At 42.0% G+C, this 22,585-nt stretch overlaps 1 protein-coding gene across 3 annotated transcripts in view; it reads left to right on the top strand.

Moving 5' to 3' along the window:
• The window catches only part of LOC126232151 (ankyrin repeat domain-containing protein 65-like), a 54,359-nt gene extending 31,996 nt beyond the window's left edge, over positions 1 to 22,363 (top strand). For 2 of the 3 annotated variants that reach the window (XM_049942456.1, XM_049942455.1), the window contains exons 5-6: positions 3,524 to 3,673; positions 21,701 to 22,363. In XM_049942456.1, coding sequence (XP_049798413.1) covers positions 3,524 to 3,673; positions 21,701 to 22,187 — 637 coding nt within the window. In that variant the 3' untranslated portion in view covers positions 22,188 to 22,363. The remainder of the gene's footprint in view (positions 1 to 3,523; positions 3,674 to 21,700) is intronic. The other variant, XM_049942457.1, reaches the window with a different exon arrangement.
• Positions 22,364 to 22,585: the final 222 nt, after the last annotated feature.

The following is a 22,585-nucleotide window of genomic DNA, read 5'->3' as shown; positions in this document are numbered from 1 at the left end:
TCATTATCCGCCTTTTGCTTTTGTTGATGTCCATCTTATATCCTCCTTTCAAGACACTGTCCTTTTCTTTCAACTGCTCTTCCAGGTCCTTTGCTGTCTGTGACAGAATTGCAATGTCGTCGCCAAACCTCAGAGTCTTTATTTCATCTCAATGGATTTTAATTCCTACTCTTAATTTTTCTTTTTTTTTCCTTTACTGCTTGCTCTATATATAGATTGAATAACATCAGGGATACGCTACGGCCCTGTCTCAGTCCCTTCCCAAACACTGCTTTCCTGTCAAGCCTGTCTATTGTTATAGCTGCCATCTGGTTTCTGTACTAATTGTAAATAGCCTTTCGCTCCCTCTATTTGACCCCTGCCACCTTCAAAATTTGAAAAAGAGTATTCCAGTCAACATTCTCAAAAGCTTTCTCTATGTCCGCTAATGTTACAAACGTAGGTTTACCTACCGTTAATCTATCTTATAAGTTGTAGGGTCAGTATTGCCTCACATCTTGCAACATTTCTATTGAATCCAAACTGGTCTTCCCCATGCTCGCTTTCTACCATTTCCATTCGTCTGTAAAGAATTCGTGTTTATTATTATTCTGCTGTTACCTGTTAAACTGATAGTTCAGTAATATTCACACCTGTTAGAATTAAAGAAGTACTAGATCCAACTGGGTTTATTACCGGATAGGTTAGGTTTAAAAAATCACTGGAGAACTTAATTATTCGTAGATTTATAAATGGTTTTATCATTATTTGCGGCCATTAGATGTGCTGCCTTATAGGTTCTGGTGTAAAGTATCTAAATAAGCGGTATATTGCTGTGAAGAGGGTAGGAGCTGTATCAGCAGTGGGGTGGACACAGTGATGTGCTGCTCACAACAGATGTACACCAGACACAACGATGTGTAGTGTCAGCAGCCATGGCAGCGACCTGCAGGCTTTATTCTGTGTGCTGTGCAATTCACCAAAATCTCTTTACTCAATATTACATATATTGTTGTCTGCTGTCTCTTCTGGTGTTCACAATGAGATACTTACAACTGACATATGCTGCATAAAGGAAGGATGGCGTTGATCAACAAGCGTGTAGTCCGGCGTTAACACCGGGAACTCTGCAGCGCAGTTCAAAGAGATCAGAAAAGAATTTAAAACTTTCCATCTCTGATGTTGTCATGACATAAAAATTAAACCTTGGAAAAAAATAGGTGCTGTACAGAAGACGGTCAGACTGATCACTATTTCCACACCACTACTGCAGTTTGATTTATATGTTTCTCCTTCACTTTCTATGTTCATTTCTGAAATATACCTACGGTTCACAGAACAAACTTTGTTTGTTCTCCCCAAGTAGTAGAGTGTTATTAGATACAGGTCTTAAGATGTATGCTAGAATCCAAGAAGACGGGTGCGGTGCTGAATCGAATCATGAGGAAGACATCCGTTTCAGGACGTGACACAAGTACGTCTGCAGGAAGCTGTAGGTACTTACTCCTCAAACAGTCTGCGGCCACTTCAGGAGACAACAGACCAGTCTCCGCAACCCTGAAAGATCCACAAAATGCGCACATCCACACAACGCTTCCCATTTCCTTTCGCCTTGTGTTCCGTTGTTCCAAAGTATATGTGCTGTAATTTGGACATTCCCATTCTCTAGCACATTAGGAGAGGTGGTTTTATTAGTCAAAACACTGTATGTGCTTCTTGGTGGAACATCTGTCAGTTGTCTACCAACCTGGCAACCTTGTTTGTGGTTCTCTATGCTGTTTCTAAATGCTGCCCAAAGAACTTCACAGTGTTAGGACATTCCCTAGCCTATACATTGCAATTACTGATACACCTCCCACAATATGAGTATTCATAAGACCTTTTGTCTCACTATCATTTTCTATATGCTGTATCACTTAACAAATGCACCATAAAATCCTAATGCCCAATAGTTCACACATATTTGCTTTTTGCAGATGTTTTGTGTGTGTGTGTGTGTGTGTGTGTGTGTGTGTGTGTGTGTGTGTACAGTAGGTTCAGAAATTTCCTTTAGAGACTTATATGATTTGTAGAGGGGAGTGAGTACTGGAATCCATGTCCAGAAACAAACCGTTTCCCTCCTACGACGGTTTCAGTTCAGATGTTTAACTCATCCACTTCTGCTTGAGCAGCTGAGTTAGGTGTGATGCAGTACAGTTACTAGATAACAATTCGAAAGAAACACAACGAAAGATTCCTTTATCAGCTAAGCCTCCTTGTTTGTATTATCACTTAAACATTACGTGTTCACATTACTCCAAAACAAAAGATCAAGCTAGCATACTGTACATGCAGAAGGTAATGTTTAAGTGTTAATGCAAACAGATGTGTGGAACTGATAAATGGATGCTTAGCTGTGTTTACTTTCGGACTGTTACCTAATAACTGTATTACATCATGCCTAATTCACTTCTTGAAGCAGAAGTGAATGATTTAAACACGTGAACTCAAACTGTCGTAGAATGCATGCAATACATTTCCAGACGGAGTTCCTGTTCAACATATTACGTTCTCTGCCCCCTCTACAAGTCCTAGTAGTTTGTAAAGAGAATTTCCGAACACCCTATGTATGCTTCCATCACTGATAGAGTTTCCACTCATCGACCTGTATCTTCTCCTCACTTGTAGCAACCACAGCTTACTTTAGTCACATTTAATGACTGATAATGATTTAATGCGTATTTACACAACATTGCATTGTCTCCTGTGTTATGTAACCCATGTATCCTTAATTTAAATCCAACTCTTTCCTTCGTTCTACAGGAAATCTTCTTATCACAGTCTGATAGAACTGTATATATATGGAATATAAGAATTAAACATAATTTCTATTTTCATTCGAATAACAACTTCTGACTACATATCACGCATAAGTGTATGTGTAGAATGCTTCTGTTTGCCTTTTTTATCTTACTCATTGCTCATTGTTCGCTAGTTTATTGAGAGTGCTCGTTGGCCAATGTGAAACAAATATATTTACTTGCCTATTTTGGTGACAGTTAAACGTATTAAGGGAATAGCTGCACAGTATCACACATCTGTATCCCTTGCTTCTCTAAATTTCTTTTGGTGCACAGTTCAGAATCTGCTCTTCTGTAATTTACCAGCTGCGCATCCTACAGCCAAGTCCCTAACAGCTACCGATACAATCTGATGATAATGGTACAAGTTGTACATGTAAAGATTATTTCCATTTTTATTTCTGTGGGAATGTTGTTTTTATGTATTCAAACTACGCTGATGACTAGTTGTCGTATCAGTTCAACCTAAATGTTGACCTTAGCATGTACCTTTTATTTGTACTTTAATTTATTCAGCCTGTTGTTTGCTAAGCGATGCTACTAGTGTGGGGGCTAAACCGATTAGCACAGGGGTAAGTCCTTCGTCCCAGAGGACCCACTACTGATGTTGAAAGTGTGTGTTCTATTAGTTGTGTCTGGACAAGTTCTCAGCAGCATTGCTACCCTCTGTCCTCCGTGTGACTACACCCTGTGTCTCTGCACAGCACTCCAGCCACTGGAGACAACGAGGTCACCCCCACCAGTCAGCTGCACATGGGCCACAAAAACTGCAGCAGGGCCCCTGTTCCAGCTGCAAAGCACACAGCTACCTGCCCCACTCCCACATTTGACGATGCTTCCGTCTCTTTCCTGAGGTGAGTACTGTCGCTATACATGCACGATTTCCACATTCATCATACCACTTATGAGGGCGTTAGCCAAGTGATCTTATCCAAAAACAGAATCTCACTTTATTGTATTTTTCGATAAAATAGAAGTTACAATTGTCAAGAAACGGCATTTTATTTGTTAATTTTTGATGTTTGTGTAAGCATGTATCATAGTGTTTCTCGAGATATTTTTCTGGGAACAGAGTGTGAATTACAACCTGTTCAGACCACAGTTGGTCCATCCATGCAATTATTTGACAAAGGTACCATAAACAACTTTTACTCTCCAAATGTAGTGAATGGTCTGTCAGGTGAAAGTTATCTTATCAGTGGTGGTTTCCCATCTCCTAAAGTAAATTTCTATAAAATTGGTGTTACAGCTACATTTATGCATTATAACTAAAAATATTACTTTAATGCGAATAAATAATTATGTACAAGTTAGTTATGGTCGTCAAAAGGAAATGATGATGGGTCATTATGAAGGAAAAGACGTAAAACTAATATCCATCAGCAGAATAAGGTTATGGAATGTTGTAGAGTGAAGCTAGTTGGTCATCCTATCAAACGACCTCACTTGACTCAAGCTTTCAGCTGTCAGTTTTATTTCCATGTTTGTTTTGCAGAAACTATAATTGCGTTTGACAGTATATGCCCGAATAGCACCATTGGATGAATGGCGTCTGTAAGAGACGGAAGTTCAGTCTGCCACGAGAGCTGAATATGAGATCGTCTGGCAGTAGTCCTTGGAAATCATTTGTTTGGAACATCAGCCTAAATGAAACTTTAAGTCACACGTGCAGTCGTGTGGTGAGGCAGCCTAGTAGTAAAGGCGACTGCTTGTGATGAGCGAGAAGTCCGTATTCGACAGCCAGTATGGGACAAATTTTCGGTGGTCACTACATAATGGTCAAGATGGCTGCTCGTGCTAATCAGGCAATCCTGCTGCGCGTGTGGTCGGGTGGAGTCGTGTGTAGTGGCGTATGACGTCTTCTGTAAACAAATCCCTGCAATTGACGGTGTTTCACAGGTGTTATGGGTACAGATCTTGATTCAGCATTGGGAAATTTCTGCGAAAATGCATCCTGATATCGACTTATCTTTACGCAAATCGATTGTCGGTGGTAGCAGATAATGGTAGTTGACTTCACGAAAAACTGTGAGTGCACATTGCATTACATTTGTTACGTATTTAAAGACCTGCTACCTGACATTTTAAAAAGCATGTCGTGCATTATACAATTTTACATATAATACTGCATTGTTCTACATCACTAGTAAAATTAGTTTTGAGCTATAAAAGGAGGGTAATAACAATGAATTACAAAGTAAATTACATTGGTTGTAGGAAATAGAGTATTAATAAATGATAGTAATTTATAACAGAAAATAGAAACATAGGAAAGGAATGATCTCCGAATATCATTTTACTTTTAAAACAAAATATAACATATAAATTATGATTTGTGTGCTTGCCATTCCATGTGGGAGGGCCTTGGCAGAAACGTTACTAAATGAAATATATCATGAGTGACTGCGAGTGTATTTGTTTATACTGTCTATGGAGTAGTGACACTTATTAGATCTTATCTAGGGTGTACTATTGCACTAGTTGTGTTGCAATGGCTAGATGTAGTTACCCATATACATGTCGTATGTGTGCTGTTATCTTGTATGTTTGTGAGCATGATGTTTTTATCTTTAAGCAGTGTCATAGGCTGGAGTGGAACCACAGAACTTAAACTTGAAGATTTGCCTCACCATATAGCATATTCCTTAGATGTAATGAGTGTCTCAGTTCTTCAATTAGTCGTTTTCCTTCCCGTTTTTAACTGTTGTATTGAAAATTCATATCAGGTAAATGAAAAAATCACATGCGATGCCTCCTTTCTGATAGTTATCTTTTTTTGTCTGTTTTAGCTATTGAACCTCTTATAATATGATGTTATTGCTGTGCTTGTGTCATTTTCTGTGCCCGCATCTACATCAATGTCTGTGATGTGTCTGAGTTTGTGTCCTCCCAAGGATCGTGTTGTTGTGGTTGTTATGTGCTTGTCTGAGATCTGCCATATGAGTTCCCTCGTCTGTAGATTTCGTGCAGTGTTCTTGAAACATTAACAGTTGCGTTGCTTAGAGCACACTATTTGTGTGGGTCTCGTAGCATTTCTTTGATGTCGTTATGCTCTGTTACAGATCTTATATGTGTGAGGGTGTTGAATGTAATGTCACATGTTCAGGAGACCTATATGCCCCACACGTGCATGTAGTACTTTAGCTAAGGCCCACTCCGTTCAAGCCCAGTCGCAATGTGAACAATGGCATGGGTGGATCCGTATGCTTGTGATGAAGCTGTACCTGTAAATTGTGGAAGACGGAGAAAACACGATGACCTTTGTCGGTCATCTCCCAGCCCATTTTTCAGGTGTCAAGGTGGCAGTTATTTAATTGACTCATGTCTACAATGTTTTCTCCTGTTATTCGTGGAATCTTGTAGTGTGTACCCCTCTTGACCCAGCACACCACCGCTCTGTGGTAGATAATGACGTCAATGCGGCAAGACCCCAGATCCACACACAAGGCTTCTACTGACGTGGTGCCAAAAGCACGCAGCATTCTGAGTAGCATGCTCCTCTGTCCTAGCCTCACTGTGCTTCTATAGGCCACTGGACACAGGCAGTGTGTTTATGCACCTGCTGCGAAGCATAGTAAGGCTTCCAAGAAAGCTGTGTCATATGTTTGTAGCGCATGCACAGGGCCATGTACTGATTTCATTGCCAATGCACTTACTGTTAAAGTCAAAGACAATGAATTTTGCACGTGAACAATGCGTATACATGCCCACAATTAGCAACAATGACAGTGTTCAACATGCCTTCTTAATATAATTAAGGTGTAATACAATAAGATATTGTGTGACATAAGAATTTCTTTATTATTCAAGGGGATAATATATGGGAGCGAAAGAACTTTTGTAAAGTATATATTTTGGTACAAAGTCCGTAAGTGAATTTAAGGAAACACAACGCCTGCTCCACAGAGATTCCAGTACTTCGTGCTTTGGTGAACCAGGACAGTCAGCCATGGGCATGCATAAACTGTGGATCCAATTTACATTTAAAAGCCTCGTACGCCATAGGTGGACTATACACACACAGTAATACGTAATCATGGAAGACAGAACACTTATTCTGAAGTTACATCACGAACTGGAAACTGACAAGCATTTGCCAAATGTCGTGCATGAAAGTAATGCAGGTGATGTAACACAAAAAGAGGTGCATGCTAACAGCCAACGAGAAGAAAGAATCGAAAAAATTATTAAAGAGACAGACCACAGCGAGAATCTGTAGAAATGCCAGGTACCTCTCTGCTTGAGGTGACAAGCAAACATGCACACCGCAAAACATACGATATTGTTAAACACAGTGTACATACTGTCGAGGAAATACTTTAAAATATATTGTATGTAGTATATTCAAAATTAGTGGAATTTCGGTAAAGTACGTAACAGAAAAGGAATTATACCAATTTATAGAGTTACGAAAGCTTGAGGGACGCAGTCCCAATAAAATATCAAAAAGCGATGAGGGAACTACTTGAGAAGGAAACAAATGTTAGAACAGAACACAAAACAAATTACGACAGAATTTAAAAGAATGGTCGAGAATTGTGTTAGTAAGTACATCAAGAAGAGAGCAGAACGTGTGTCGAGGAAGACTTTTGTTATGCATGATTCCAATAATGTACAGGTAGATGAAAGTTAAGACCTTTCTCGCTGACAGCTGTGCGAACGCGTAAAACACCTTACATAAAAGATCACAAGCTATGAAAGACTAAGTGCCTACGAATGATAACCTCAGAAACGGAGAGGCTTCGAACGTGCCAGTGTCTTCGGCATCTAGAGAAAGTGGCTGGAAATCAGTGAAACCAAGAGCAGATAGTGATGTGTCGAGCGCCCACAACTCATCTCAGAACACCGAGGTCAGAGGTTTGTACAGCAGGGCAAGTGGTGATTTGTTGCAGATCTGGCGACACAGTATAATTCTGGTGCCGGCACAAGTGGTTCGCAGGACAAAGCTTGACACAAGTTGTTGAATGTGAATATTCATACTATATGACCTGAAACAAGTTTGCCTGTGGACAGAATTAAAGCATCATTGTTGGATCTTGTCCTCTCGTCTCGTGTAGGGTGCCTAATGGATGCTTCGTTCTCAGAATGCTATACAACAATTCAAGCAAATAACTTTAATAGTTTTACTTCGTTAAAGCAGATTGACAATACTTAACTTTAATGTAAAAAGGAGTCGCAAGCGATGGGCGAAATGCAATATAAATTAGTCTAGTGCAATATGCAATGTTCAGGCAAGTATGTCTCTCAGTTTGTTGATCACAAATATCAGTTCTCGTAGCAGTCTCTGCTAGGCCATGCTAATGCTGTCCACTAATGTCTGGCCGAGGCTGGCAGGAGCGGCGCCTATATTCATTTCTTGCAGTTGTCACTCCAGTCATGGTGCGGTCCTAATCAGTGCACCATTGGCCCATGTCGTTTCACTGCCTTCTCTGGTCTTGCGTTCTTTGTCTTCGTTCTGGCGCCAGTGGTTACACCAGAACAGTCATTACCACTGTAGTGGGAGCAGGCTCATCGAGACTGGACAGTGGATCACTAGAAACGTATGGTCTGGTAGGATGAATCATGTTCTTTTGGTTACATTATGCTGATGGCAATCTCCAGACATGCCATCATCCAGGTGAATAGTTACCCAAAAGATGCACAACATATATGCTGGACAGTGAGAGCTGGACTATGGGGTGGGTGTAATCATCTGGGCTTACATGACATCTGTAACCGATGCCACCATGACAGCTGAGGATTACCTGTACACTAATGCAGATAACCTGTACATTTTCACGCTTTATGTCTTCCTCAACGACGATGACCCTGTCACGAAGAGAGGATTGTGGTACAGTGAGTGGAGGAGAATGATACTGAACTCGTCTTGTCTCGTCCACATAATTTGCATGGTGTCAACCTGATGGAACACATCTGGCTCGCTATCAGACGGCACCTCCACTCTTACAAAACAATAGTCCATAATTTTCGAGAGCACAGTGTTGTGTAAATGTAGAGATAACACACACATAAATTTAATCAGAATTATGCACAGGAAGGCTAAATAAGGGTGACAGTTATACTGAATCTTCTGCAAGGTTCGCAGAAGAGCTTCTGTAAAGTTTGGAATGTAGGAGACGAGGTACTGGTAGAAGTAAAGCTGTGAGGACGAGGCGTGAGTCGTGCTCGGGTAGCTCAGTTGGTAGAGCACTTGCCCGCGAAAGGCAAAGGTCCCGAGTTCGAGTCTCGGTCCGGCACACAGTTTTAATCTGCCAGGAAGTTTCATTAACAACCTTGCTTGATTATAGCCATATATATATATATATATATATATATATATATATATATATATATATATAAACACAAATTTACGTAAGTCAGAGCTTCCAGATGAGCAGGAATTCCTTATGCAATTGACTACTTCTTACCACGAGGAAAAAGGAATTTTTTCTTCTTTCTTAGAGTACCTTTTACATGTGAGTCTAGTAATACTAGTTATGGCAGGCGAGAAAATGAATCAGGTCTTAGTGCCCTGCATTTTAAACAGTACAACCATTGGTGCCTTAGACTTTCACAGACATAGCAGAGGCTAACAGTCGAATAAACCCGCAGGTGGCCGGCCGCGGTGGCCGAACGGTACTTGGCACTTCAGTCCGGAACCGCGCGACTGCTATGATCGCAGGCTCGAATCCTGCCTCGGGCATGGATGTGTGTGATGTCCTTAGGTTAGTTAGGTTTAAGTAGTTCTACGTTCTAGGGGATTGATATCAGATGCTAAGTCTCACAGTGCTTCTTCATGCCGCAACTGCCAACTCTCCACAAGAGCCCATACAGCCACATCTTAAACCGACGCGAACAGTCCACTTTTCCCCTTTCCCTCTAGAGGGAGACACCGAAGCCTTCAATTGCGACAACGGCGCCACCGCCAGAAAACGGAGGGCAACTGCTTGACGCTACGTGCTGTGGAGCGCGTTTCAAAGCTAACTTTACCATGGGTCACCAGTGGTCCTAACACCACCAGTCCCTAGCAGTTCCAGGTCTGAGGACGAGGGGCAGATTGTAGAATCGCTCAAGGTCCTATATCGTGCTGACGCTTCAGACGCAAGTCCTGGATACCAGCACTCATGGTCACACTGAGGCATAAACTGTCTCCTTGATCCCTTCATGTGTTCCCAAATGACTGACAACCTATTGCTCCAGTGGAACTGTGGCGGTTTTTTCTCCCACCTCGCTGAATCATGACAACTTTTAAGCATTAGACTTGCGTTTTGCATTGCTTTTCAAGAAACGTTGTTTCCTGTGATTTGGACCCCAGCTCTTTGTGCCTGACAGGGGTACTACAAAAATTGTACTGACTGTGACAGACTGCGAGGTGGAGTCTGCATCTATGTCTATGTCTGTAGCGAACCTATTCCCCCTTGAAACACTTTTGGAAACTGTGAGGACAATGCAGGAAATTACCATCAGCAAGATATAAGTCCCTCCAGACGGTGAAGTGTTGCACCATGTATTAGCTGCACTAATTTCTCATCTCTCGCCTCCACCCCCACTTTTCCTACTTCTGGGTGATTTTAATGCCCCTAACTTTGTTTGATGATGGCGTCCTCTTGGGTAAAATATTCCGGAGGTAAAATAGTCCCCCATTCGGATCTCCGGGCGGGGACTACTCAAGAGGACGTCGTTATCAGGAGGAAGAAAACTGGCGTTCTACGGATTGGAGTGTGGAATGTCAGATCCCTTAATCAGGCAGGTAGATTAGAAAATTTAAAAAGGGAAATGGATAGGTTAAAGTTAGATATAGTGGGAATTAGTGAAGTTCAGTGGCAGGAGGAACAAGACTTTTGGTCAGGTGATTACAGGGTTATAAATACAAAATCAAATAGGGGTAATGCAGGAGTAGGTTTAATAATGAATAAAAAAATAGGAGTGCGGGTTAGCTACTACAAACAGCATAGTGAACGCAATATTGTGGCCAAGATAGACACAAAGCCCATGCCTACTACAGTAGTACAAGTTTATATGCCAACTAGCTCTGCAGATGGTGAAGAAATTGATGAAATGTATGACGAGATAAAAGAAATTATTCAGGTAGTGAAGGGAGACGAAAATTTAATAGTCATGGGTGACTGGAATTCGTCAGTAGGAAAAGGGAGAGAAGGAAACATAGTAGGTGAATATGGGTTGGGGAGAAGAAATGAAAGAGGAAGCTGCCTTGTAGAATTTTGCACAGAGCACAACTTAATCATAGCTAACACTTGGTTCAAGAATCATGAAAGAAGGTTATATACCTGGAAGAATCCTGGAGATACTAAAAGGTATCAGATAGATTATATAATGGTAAGACAGAGATTTAGGAACCAGGTTTTAAATTGTAAGACATTTCCAGGAGAAGATGTGGATTCTGACCACAACCTATTGGTTATGAACTGCAGATTGAAACTGAAGAAACTGCAAAAAGGTGGGAATTTAAGGAGATGGGACCTGGATAAACTGAAAGAACCAGAGGTTGTAGAGAGTTTCAGGGAGAGCATAAGGGAACAATTGACAGGAATGGGGGAAAGAAATACAGTAGAAGAAGAATGGGTAGCTCTGAGGGATGAAGTAGTGAAGGCAGCAGACGACCAAGTAGGTAAAAAGACGTGGGCTAGTAGAAATCCTTGGGTAACAGAAGAGATATTGAATTTAATTGATGAAAGGAGAAAATATAAAAATGCAGTAAATGAAGCAGGCAAAAAGGAATACAAACGTATCAAAAATGAGATCGACAGGAAGTGTAAAATGGCTAAGCAGGGATGGCTAGAGGACAAATGTAAGGATGTAGAGGCCTGTCTCACTAGGGGTAATATAGATACTGCCTACAGGAAAATTAAAGAGACCTTTGGAGAGAAGAGAGCCACTTGTATGAATATCAAGAGCTCAGATGGCAACCCAGTTCTAAGCAAAGAAGGGAAGGCAGAAAGGTGGAAGGAGTATTAGAGGGTTTATACAAGGGCGATGTACTTGAGGACAATATTATGGAAATGGAAGAGGATGTAGATGAAGACGAAATGGGAGATAAGATACTGCGTGAAGAGTTTGACAGAGCTCTGAAAGACCTGAGTCGAAACAAGGCCCCGGGAGTAGATAACATTCCATTAGAACTACTGATGGCCTTGGGCGAGCCAGTCATGACAAAACTCTACCATCTGGTGAGCAAGATGTATGAGACAGGCGAAATACCCTCAGACTTCAAGAAGAATATAATAATTCCAATCCCAAAGAAAGCAGGTGTTGACAGATGTGAAAATTACCGAACTATCAGTTTAATAAGTCACAGCTGCAAAATACTAACGCGAATTCTTTACAGACGAATGGAAAAACTGGTAGAAGCCGACCTCAGGGAAGATCAGTTTGGATTCCGTAGAAATGTTGGAACACGTGAGGGAATACTAACCTTACGACTTATCTTAGAAGAAAAGATTAAGAAAAGGCAAAACCTACGTTTCTAGCATTTGTAGACTTAGAGAAAGCTTTTGACAATGTTAACTGGAATACTCTCTTTCAAATTTTGAAGGTGGCAGGGGTAAAATACAGGGAGCGAAAGGCTATTTACAATTTATACAGAAACCAGATGGCAGTTATAGGAGTCGAGTGGCATGAAAGGGAAGTAGTGGTTGGGAAAGGAGTGAGACAGGGTTGTAGCCTCTCCCCGATGTTATTCAATCTGTATATTGAGCAAGCAGTAAAGGAAACAAAAGAAAAATTCGGAGTAGGTATTAAAATTCATGGAGAAGAAGTAAAAACTTTGAGGTTCGCCGATGACATTATAATTCTGTCAGAGACAGCAAAGGACTTGGAAATGCAGTTGAACGGAATGGACAGTATCTTGAAAGCAGGATATAAGATGAACATCAACAAAAGCAAAATGAGGATAATGGAATGTAGTCAAATTAAATCGGGTGAGGCTGAGGGAATTAGATTAGGAAATGAGACACTTAAAGTAGTAAAGGAGTTTTGCTATTTAGGGAGGAAAATAACTAATGATGGTCGAAGTAGAGAGGATATAAAATGTAGACTGGCAATGGCAAGGAAATCGTTTCTGAAGAAGAGAAATTTGTTAACATCGAGAATTGATATAAGTGTCAGGAAGTCGTTTCTGAAAGTATTTGTATGGAGTGTAGCCATGTATGGAAGTGAAACATGGACGATAACTAGTTTGGACAAGAAGAGAATAGAAGCTTTCGAAATGTGGTGCTACAGAAGAATGCTGAAGAGAAGGTGGGTAGATAACGTAACTAATGAGGAGGTATTGAATAGGATTGGGGAGAAGAGAAGTTTGTGGCACAACTTGACTAGAAGAAGGGATCGGTTGGTAGGACATGTTTTGAGGCATCAAGGGATCACAAATTTAGCATTGGACGGCAGCGTGGAGGGTAAAAGTCGTAAAGGGAGACCAAGAGATGAATACACTGAGCAGATTCAGAAGGATGTAGGTTGCAGTAGGTACTGGGAGATGAAGAAGCTTGCACAGGATAGAGTAGCATGGAGAGCTGCATCAAACCAGTCTCAGGACTGAAGACCACAACAACGACAACCTTGTTTGGGGTGGAACCAAGATTGCTGGTGTGGTAAGACTGTCGAGGATCTACTAACTCACCTCGGCTTTTGCCTCCTCATTACAGGTGCCCCCATTCACTTTAGTGTGGCATCTGACACATACTGAGCCATTGATCCCTTGGTTTGCTGTCCTGGTCTGCTCCTTTATATCCACTGGAGATCTCATGGCAACTTGTGTGGTAGTGACCACTTTCCACTCTTTCTGTCCCTACCCCAGCATCGCCTGGACACTTGCCCATATGGGCTCTTACCAAGGCTGAATGGGATGCTTTCAAGGGCACTACAACTGTTGAATCTCCTTTGCATGGTACCACCATTACTACCATTGTTGCCCAAGCTGAATCTTGAATCCCTTGTTCCTCAGGTTGTCCCAGTGTTAGTCAGTGCCTTGGTGGTCACTCAAAATCGCTGTGGCCATTAGAGACTGTAGGTGGGCCCTTCAACATCATAAGCGCCATTGATTTCTAGAGCACCTCATTGCCCTCAAAATGCATTGTGTCCAGGTCTGTCAGATCATTGAATGATGGGACTATTGGGAACGATACATCTCCACCACTGGCACAAAAACCTCTCCTTCCCAGGTCTGGACCAAGCTCAGATGCCTTTACAGATATGAGACTCCTTCAGGTATACATGGAATTTCGACAGATGGAGCTGTATATGCCGATCCACATGTAATTGCAGAATGTCTTGTGGATCATTATCTTCGCATCTCTGCATCTGACAATTAAATCGTGGTGAAACGACAATTCCTATCTCTCGCTCCACACCAATCCGAGACATATAGTGCTCCCTTCAGTGAGTGGGAATTGCTCAGGACCCTTGCCGATTCTCCTGACTCAACCCCTGGGGCAGACTACATCCATTCCCAAAAGCTTAAATGTCTGTGAGTGGATTATCAGCGCCACTTCCTTGCCATCATCAACTGAATCTTGAGCGATGGCGACTCCCCATCGCACTGCCAGTTAAGTATGATCATCCCAGTGCTAAAGCCTGGTAAGAACCTGCTAGATTTGGGCTGTTATCGTCCTATCAGCCTCACCAACGTTCTGTGCAAGCTGCTTGAATGTATGGTGAGCTGGCCGTTGTGTTGGCTCCTCAAGTCTCAGCGTCTTCTGGCTCCCTCCCAGGGCGGTTTTTGGCGAGTTCGCTCCACCACTGACAACTTACTCTACCCGGAGACTGCCATCTGATTGGCCTTCTCCTGGCGTCAGCACCTGATTTCCGCCTTTTTTGGTCTGACGAAAGCCTACAATATCACCTGGCGACACCACATCCTCTCTATTCTGCGTGAGTGGTGTCTTTGGGGCCCGCTCCCGATTTTTATACGGAACTTTTTGTCGCTACGCATTTCTGAGCTCGAGCTGGTGCCTCACACTGTTCGCTTCACACCCAAGAGAATGGGGTCCCAAATGGCTGAGTCCTGAGCGTTCCAATCTTTTTAATCATCGTTAATGGTCCTCAATATCTCCCCACCTATATGCAGATGATTTTTGTATTTCCCTTTGCTCCTCTTCTGTTGGTGGCTGAACGTCGACTGCTGGAAGTCATACAAAAGGTGTAGCAGTGGGTCCTCACTCACAGGTTTCAGTTTTCAGCTGCCAAGACTTGTGTCATGCCCTTCTGTTTTTGTTGTACTGCCATCTCCATCAGGAACTTTACCTTGATGACCAACTACTTAATGTAGTGGAGACGTTCTGCTTTTTGGGACTGGTCTTTTATACTTTTTTAACTTGGCTTCCCCATCTTCGTCAGCTTAACAAAATGTGCTGGCAGCATGTTAATGTTATTCAATGCCTGCACAACAACGAATTGGGTGCTGATCGCCCTACACTGCTGCAGCTGTGCAAAGCACTTTGCAGTCCCTTCTTTCCTATGGATGCCTGGTGTGTGGTTCTGCTTTGCCCTCAGCATTCCAACTGCTGGACTCTATACACCACTGTGCGACAGGAGCTTCCTAAACCAGCGTCCTAATAAAGGCTGGTGTTCCTCCATTGCGAATTAGGTGACAGCAGTTGCTTGCGAACTATACTGCCCATATTCATTATTCGCCTTACCATTCAAATTATGATCTCCTTTCCCTAATATGGCTACCCATCCCTGACAACAGCAGCGCAGATTGGGGACGCCAATTGCAGTTTGTGTTTGCTTCTTACTGATCTCGACACTTTCCTTCTATCACTTTTCTATGTGTTCACTTCGTGGTCCATACCACAGCCACTGGTTCGTCTGGACCTATGGCAAAGCCCAAAAGGCTCAGTTCCACCTGTGGCCTCCATGGCAGTTTTTCTCTATTCTTGGTGAGTTCCAGGACTCAGAAACAGTCTACACAGATGGCTCAATGGCTCTTGTTGGCTTCGCTTATGCTCACGTTGGACATGCTGAACAGAGCTCCTAGCTGGATTGCTTCAGTGTTTTCACTGCACAGTTGGTAGTTATCTCTCGCACTCTTCAGCATATCCATTCCTGCACAGGTGAGTCCTTCGTCATCTCTAGTGACTCTTTAAGTAGCATACAAGCTCTCAATCAGTGCTTCCCTCACCACCCTTTGCTGTTAACTATCCAGCAGTCCGTTTGTGCCCTCGGCGACAGCGGACATTCAGTGACCTACATTAGGACCCCAGGACATGCTGGGATCCTGGACAGTGAACTTGCTGTCAGGTTGACCAAACATGCTACCAGTAAACCAACTCTGGAGATCTTCCCACTGGAGACTGATCTCCAGTTGGTCTTATGCTGTAAAGTTTTCAGGATCTGGGATGCTGAATGACACACGGTCAGTACACCAAATAAACTATGTGTTGTCAAGGAGAATACGAATCTGTGATAATCATCCATGCATGCTACTCGCAGGGAGTCTGTTGTACTTTGCTAACCCCACATCGGCCGCACCTGGCATACTCATAGACACCTCCTCCGTCGCTAGGACGTACCTCAGTGTTGCTGTAGGTCCCACTTGACTGTCGTCCTCATCTCAGTGGACTGCCTTAGTTTAGTTGCTCTGCAGTGGACTTTTAACCTTCCCATAACACTGTTAACGGTGTTGGGAGTCAATGTCTTAACGGTTGACATCATCGTTTTACGTTTTATTTGTGAGGGGAATTTTTATCACACAATCTACCTTTATTTTAACTCTTCCTCACTCTTTCTTTGCTGTTTTTTAGCCTTGGTGTACGTATTTTCCCTGTCCAAGTTCGTCTAGCCTTGTCTTTAAGGCTGGAGGTTTTAGTGTGTTGCAGAGTGGCTCGCTCTTCCTTTATTTCTGTCGTGATCACCCAGTCCTGGCCATCTGCTATGTTATGCTGATACCATACACTGTTTTTTCTTTTAGTTTACGTTTTCCCCTTTTGTTAGCCTTTTTTGTTTTCTTCTTCAGTGTAATTTCGAGTCAGTCTTTCTCCTTTTACTTTCCCGAAATCGTTTTGGTAATGTTTTTAACCCGAGAGCTGTTTGAATGTTGGGAAAGGAACAGATGACAGCGTAGTTTGACCCCTTTACTCCCCACACCAACCAACCAACTAAAACTGCTTCTCATAAAGAATCGAGCTCAATGCAGTTTTCGTAGTACTATAGCTGGGAACATGTCAGATATATTGCCAGAATGTACATATATATTTTATATCAGACCTCAGCTTGTAAATCACATCCAGCGAAAATGATAGTTGGGTTTGACAATGCATATGACTGAGTGAAAAACAATTTTTAATATGACTGTGAGCAAAATGCGATTTAACAGATGAATGAGTAACATGATATACAGTGTTATAATTAAGGAGGCATCCACAGTCATCGTTAGTCAGCATCTTATGACACCACTATACCCAGATTAGTATGGGATGTCTGCTGCCAGCAACATCACATGCTACTGATTTTAAATCACATCTCGTAATATGACAAGGACTTCAGGTTTCCAAGATGAAGAAGATATGTAAGGAAAATGCTCATAAATCAGTTTGCAGTTCAACAGGAACTAAAATTTGCAGAAAACTGCACACGTTTGAACAGCAAGACCAGTAATTGACTATGAAACAGTTCCAGCTCATAAAACTAGCCTAAATATCATCTCCATAAATGTAACAGACGAGAGGATGCTTGTGGATCTTATGTATTTTCCCACAATTTACAATACGCTTTGAGTTAGTTAGGAACATAACCGTATGTCAGTGCTTGAAAGGGTAGACGTCTGTGACACAAAAATTACTTATAAGATACAAGTGGTAACTTTCATGAAGACTTATACCATTGATAAAAGTATTTAGCAGTAGTATTTCTACTGTCCACAACATTTCCAAACAGAACACAGGCAGTGGTGTATTCCTTTATGTGTAATGACAGCACCTTCAAGACCATCTTTAGTGTCACAATGCTACAGGACATGCAAATGTTGGATTTCAAACCATGGAACTGAACGTCAGGAAAGACAAGAAATTATTGCTATGTCCAGATGCATTCTCATTCCATATGAAGCATATAGCAGATACACTTCGATCAATGTAGATCTAATAAATCACAAGCTAGATTCTGTTTCTGAGTATTAGTTGGACACAGTTTTTTTTTTCAGAGAATAATCTAAATAATCCCTTGCTGACCACAAAACTCAGAGCCAGCAGGTAGGAGGTAATTTGTGATAATGTTCCCGTCACAGATAAATTATACAGTTTCCTATCCCTCCAAGTTTACTTTGCCTGCAATTCTGAATAGTAGACAAACGATGAATGGAGCTGCATGGTGGAAAAAACATGTTCACCAACAGAGCAACTTACAAACACACGGAATTCAAGTGCATTCAAAAAATGGTTCAAATGGCTCTGAGCACTACGGGACTCAACATCTTAGGTCATAAGTCCCCTAGAACTTAGAACTACTTAAACCTAACTAACCTAAGGACATCACACACACCCATGCCCGAGGCAGGATTCGAACCTGCGACCGTAGCAGTCCCGCGGTTCCGGACTGCAGCGCCAGAATCGCTAGACCACCGCGGCCGGCTTCAAGTGCATTCCTAAACCGAAATATACTGATCACTAATGCACTAAATCACTGTTTTAAAGAAAAGAAATCCTATTAACTGTCTCTCAAAATGAAAGTAAAAAATCTGTTAAAGTGTCTGTTCATGCTAAGCAGGAAATCTAACTTGCGGTCGTGATGTGAAACAAAATTTAAACTGTCACTAATGTTTATTACATTACTTTGCAAGTTCAACTTTTCTGAGTGGTTTTCCAGGATATCATTTCACTTCAGTGCATGTTCATTGTTTTCAGTGTGATTGGCTTCTTCTTTCTTAGTGCATTAGATTAATTTCACTTCAATTATTGCTTATGGCACATACTGTCTCTCAAATGGTTCAAGTGGCTTGGAGCAATATGGGACTTAACTTCTAAGGTCATCAGTCCCCTGTAACTTAGAACTACTTAAACCAATCTAACCTAAGGACATCACACATATCCATGCCCGTGGCAGGATTCGAACCTGTGACAGTAGCGGTCACGCGGTTCCAGACTGTAGCGCCTAGAACCGCTCGGCCGCCCCAGCCGGGTGCCTCTCAAAACTACTTACTATAACATTATATTTTTATAGTAGATTTGTGTTCCTGCTACTTTCATGAGGCGAAACATTATTTTTCATCACTAGAGAGGAAAAATTGTGTGCCAAAATTATAAATGAAAAACACTGTTTTGAGAATCATTCAGCTAAAAGTCCGTTAAGTATAACAAATTTTTTATAAAGTCATTCATACATTTCAGAGTGGATCATAAGTTACCCCATTTCCTGTTAGTATTCTACGTACAGTAATCCATATGCAGAGAGCAAACTTTTAATTTATGGGAGCACAGTCAGTCCCATGGTTTGAGATCCTACATCTGCATGTACTGTAGCATTGTGACACTAAAGGCAGTCTTGAGGAGGCTGTCATTACATAGAAAGTGACACACCACTGGCTGTGTTCTGTTAGGAAATTTTTTGGGCAGTGGAAGGACCGCTGCTAAATACTGAAAGAATTGGGAGTGACTCATTATTACTAACAAAGTTTATATGTATGTAATATTTGTCAAAAATATGAAAATGCTAGGAAAGCTTATGACGTGTAGTTTTCATTTTCATGCATGCAATTTTGGGCATGGTTGGCAGGTCTCCACCATATCCATTGTATATCAGTGCTAGAAACACCACTCAACAAATTGCCTGCTACACCACACCCCATCAGAGATCACTCGAGTATAGGTGGCTATCAACGGTTCATAGCTGAGGCACGCCCATGCTGCGTGGTACCACTACCAGCCCCAATAACCACACATATGAAAGGCAAAGACTCGTCGCTCTGTAGAAGTTGTGTGTGGCAGCTTCAGCAACAGATTTAGAGTACAGAGTAGCGGATCATTTTTTAACAGCGAAACACTTTGTGGCACAGAGGCCCACATACGACTGATCTAACAGAATATAGAATTGCAGCATCTTGTCCACCCAGAAAATCTGTTGGATTGGAGGAGAGGGGATCATGCACTGGGTGTACTCATGAGGCAACGAGCTGTAATTAAAGTGGGGGTTCCATAAAATATTCAGTAGTAATGAGAAACCGTAGTAGATTAAGTGTCTTAAATCGTCACTGATTCTGGTCAGGTTATAAATGATTACCATTAAAGTACCAGTAATGATAGATTAACGCCTGTTTGTGAAGCAGCTTCCACAGCTCCGTATTAAATTGCCCAAACAGCTCAGAGTCTGGCTCTCATCTGTAGGAGTTTTTCGAATCTGGAGATGTGACTTTGACGTCTGTCAGTGATCTGTGCATTTAAAAACAAAGTAGCACTACTTCAAACATTCAGTGTCACACCGTGGGTACACCTTCACCAGACTACACACACACATACACACACACACACACACACACACACACACACACAAAACAAACACACACAAAACACACACGCACACACACACACTCAAACATGTGTGCGAGGCAAACATAAATACACTGCCTTCACCAGGACCACACCAAGTTAAGCACTGTGGGAGTCAAAAGGGCTTCAGAGCTGTTCGTTCCTGTACAGTCATTCAGGATTCACGTCTGTTTCTCTCTATATAGAAAACATCCATTATTATCTGATGCAGTTATCAGAACTATAAAATGAGTTTTGAGTATGTCAACTGTATGATTTTCAATAGAATCAGCAACATTTGCAAATCTGTCTGCCCAAAATATTTCTAGAAAAAGGAATTATGTATTTTATCGATCAGCGGATATTGGATTCATTATTTTAATACGTCATTTACCAGAATAATGGAAATAATTACTTCTTAATTGACTTTAGTTTCAAAAAATGTTACTAAATTCTTCCCCTGAGCACATGCCGCACAGTGCATTGTATCAGCAAGTAGGTATTTTCGTTTAGACCCGTCCTAGCGAGATTGCCCCATGTAAATTACATACTTCCGCACTTCCCAGGAAACAAGATTTACTTTCCAACGGTTGTCATATCGAGACAAGTACATTAGACTTTAATTTACTCTCATGGTCTCGCTGTCGCCTTAAGGAGCATCACAGCCAGAGGAATATAAGACGAAAGTTTCTCTCTCTCTTTCTCTCTCTCTCTCTCTCTCTCTTTGTCTCTCTCTCTCTTTGTCTCTCTATGTGTATGTTTCTGTGTGTGTGTGTGTTTGTTTGTTTGTGTTAGTTCCTGTGTGTATGTGCATCTGTCAATGAGTGTGATTGTGTGTAGTGGTAGAGGAGTCCAGTTTGGTATTATTGCTGTATCCGAAACGTAACTACTAAATGGTTTCCTGGTTAACAGTAGCTTTCTCTGTTTGACGAGTTTGTGTCAAGAAACTTGTTGATAATTGGGTTTACTTTTGTTCCTGTAATAACAGAAACTTCTCTTTAAATAGCAGGAGACGTCATTAGCATTATTTGTCACATTTGCAAGTTTCAGAGAGGACTGCTGCACACAGAGACGTAGTAATGGCTGAACGAAGTGGAAGGCAACAACTTCTATAACGACTGAATTCTAAGGTCAAAAAACTAACGATCACGAATTAAAGTGACAAAATGTGATAACTTTGCATCTTGAGAGTTGGAGTGTAGGAATTTTTTGTGGAGAGTGCATGAAGAATTTGAGAGGATGACGTAACTGTGAATCTGTACGTTAATATAAAACAACTTTCGCAGTGTTCTGTATCACAGAAGGGAGATTTATCAGTTGTCAGAGAGATGAGTTATAGAATTGGTTACAGTTGTACCACTCTGATACGTTTCTTCATCAGAAGTGTGTGTTTGAACAAAAGTACGAGAATTTCTGTGTTTTGTGTAGGACCCTCTCGGCAGCGGAGAAAGGAAGGAGGCTGATGAAGGCAGCTAGCGATGGGGCAGTGCAAGAGCTGCAGATGCTGCTGGCAGCTGGGGCTGATGTGGGTGCGACGGATGGGAACAAGAATACTGCGCTGCACTGGGCAGCCTGGCAGGGTCACGTGGAAGCGGCGAGCTGTCTGGTGGGGGCTGGCGCGGAGGTGGACGCCGGGAACTGGGTCCAGAACACGCCGCTGCACTGGGCTGCATGGGGCGGCCGGCCGGCCGTGGTGCGGCTGCTGGAGGAGGCCTCTGCAGACCCCAATGCCAGGAATGTGGACGGGGACACGCCGCTGCACTTCGCGGCAGAGCATGGCCGCACAGAGGAGGCGATTGCACTACTCGATGCAGGGGCTGACAGCGGGGCCAGGAACCACAAGGGGAAAACCCCAGTGGACCGCGCCAGGCAGTTCAACCACCAACACTGGGTAGACAGGATAAGACGAGGCTAGCAGTACAATACACACCTCCGAAGTAAAAACAACGCTAGTCTACCAAAATCACAACAGTAGCGACAATGTGAGATTCATATAAACTAATGTGTGTAGCAAGAAGCGAGTTTCCTTCCATGAAAACTCAACAATAATCGAAACGTATATCATTAATAATAAACATGTTTTTAACTAAATTCATTATTGTAAAGTAATTGGTAAGAATACGCTATTACAAATAACACCACCTTCAGTGTGGCAGTAAGGCGCTGTACTGTTGCGGTAAGTTGTTGGACCACAGTAACAATAAATCTTTAATTTAATCAAGAACAATTCATTTATTGAGCCAACTGTGCAGTTTGTAAACACTGCCAGTGCAGGTCGGCCAAGTATGACTTAAAGTAAACAGTTATGATGAA

Source organism: Schistocerca nitens, unplaced genomic scaffold (genome assembly GCF_023898315.1).
Source record: "Schistocerca nitens isolate TAMUIC-IGC-003100 unplaced genomic scaffold, iqSchNite1.1 HiC_scaffold_460, whole genome shotgun sequence".
Lineage (NCBI taxonomy): Eukaryota > Metazoa > Arthropoda > Insecta > Orthoptera > Acrididae > Schistocerca > Schistocerca nitens.
Note: the sequence above shows the minus strand (reverse complement) of the source record. Positions and strands in the feature narration are given on the sequence as shown.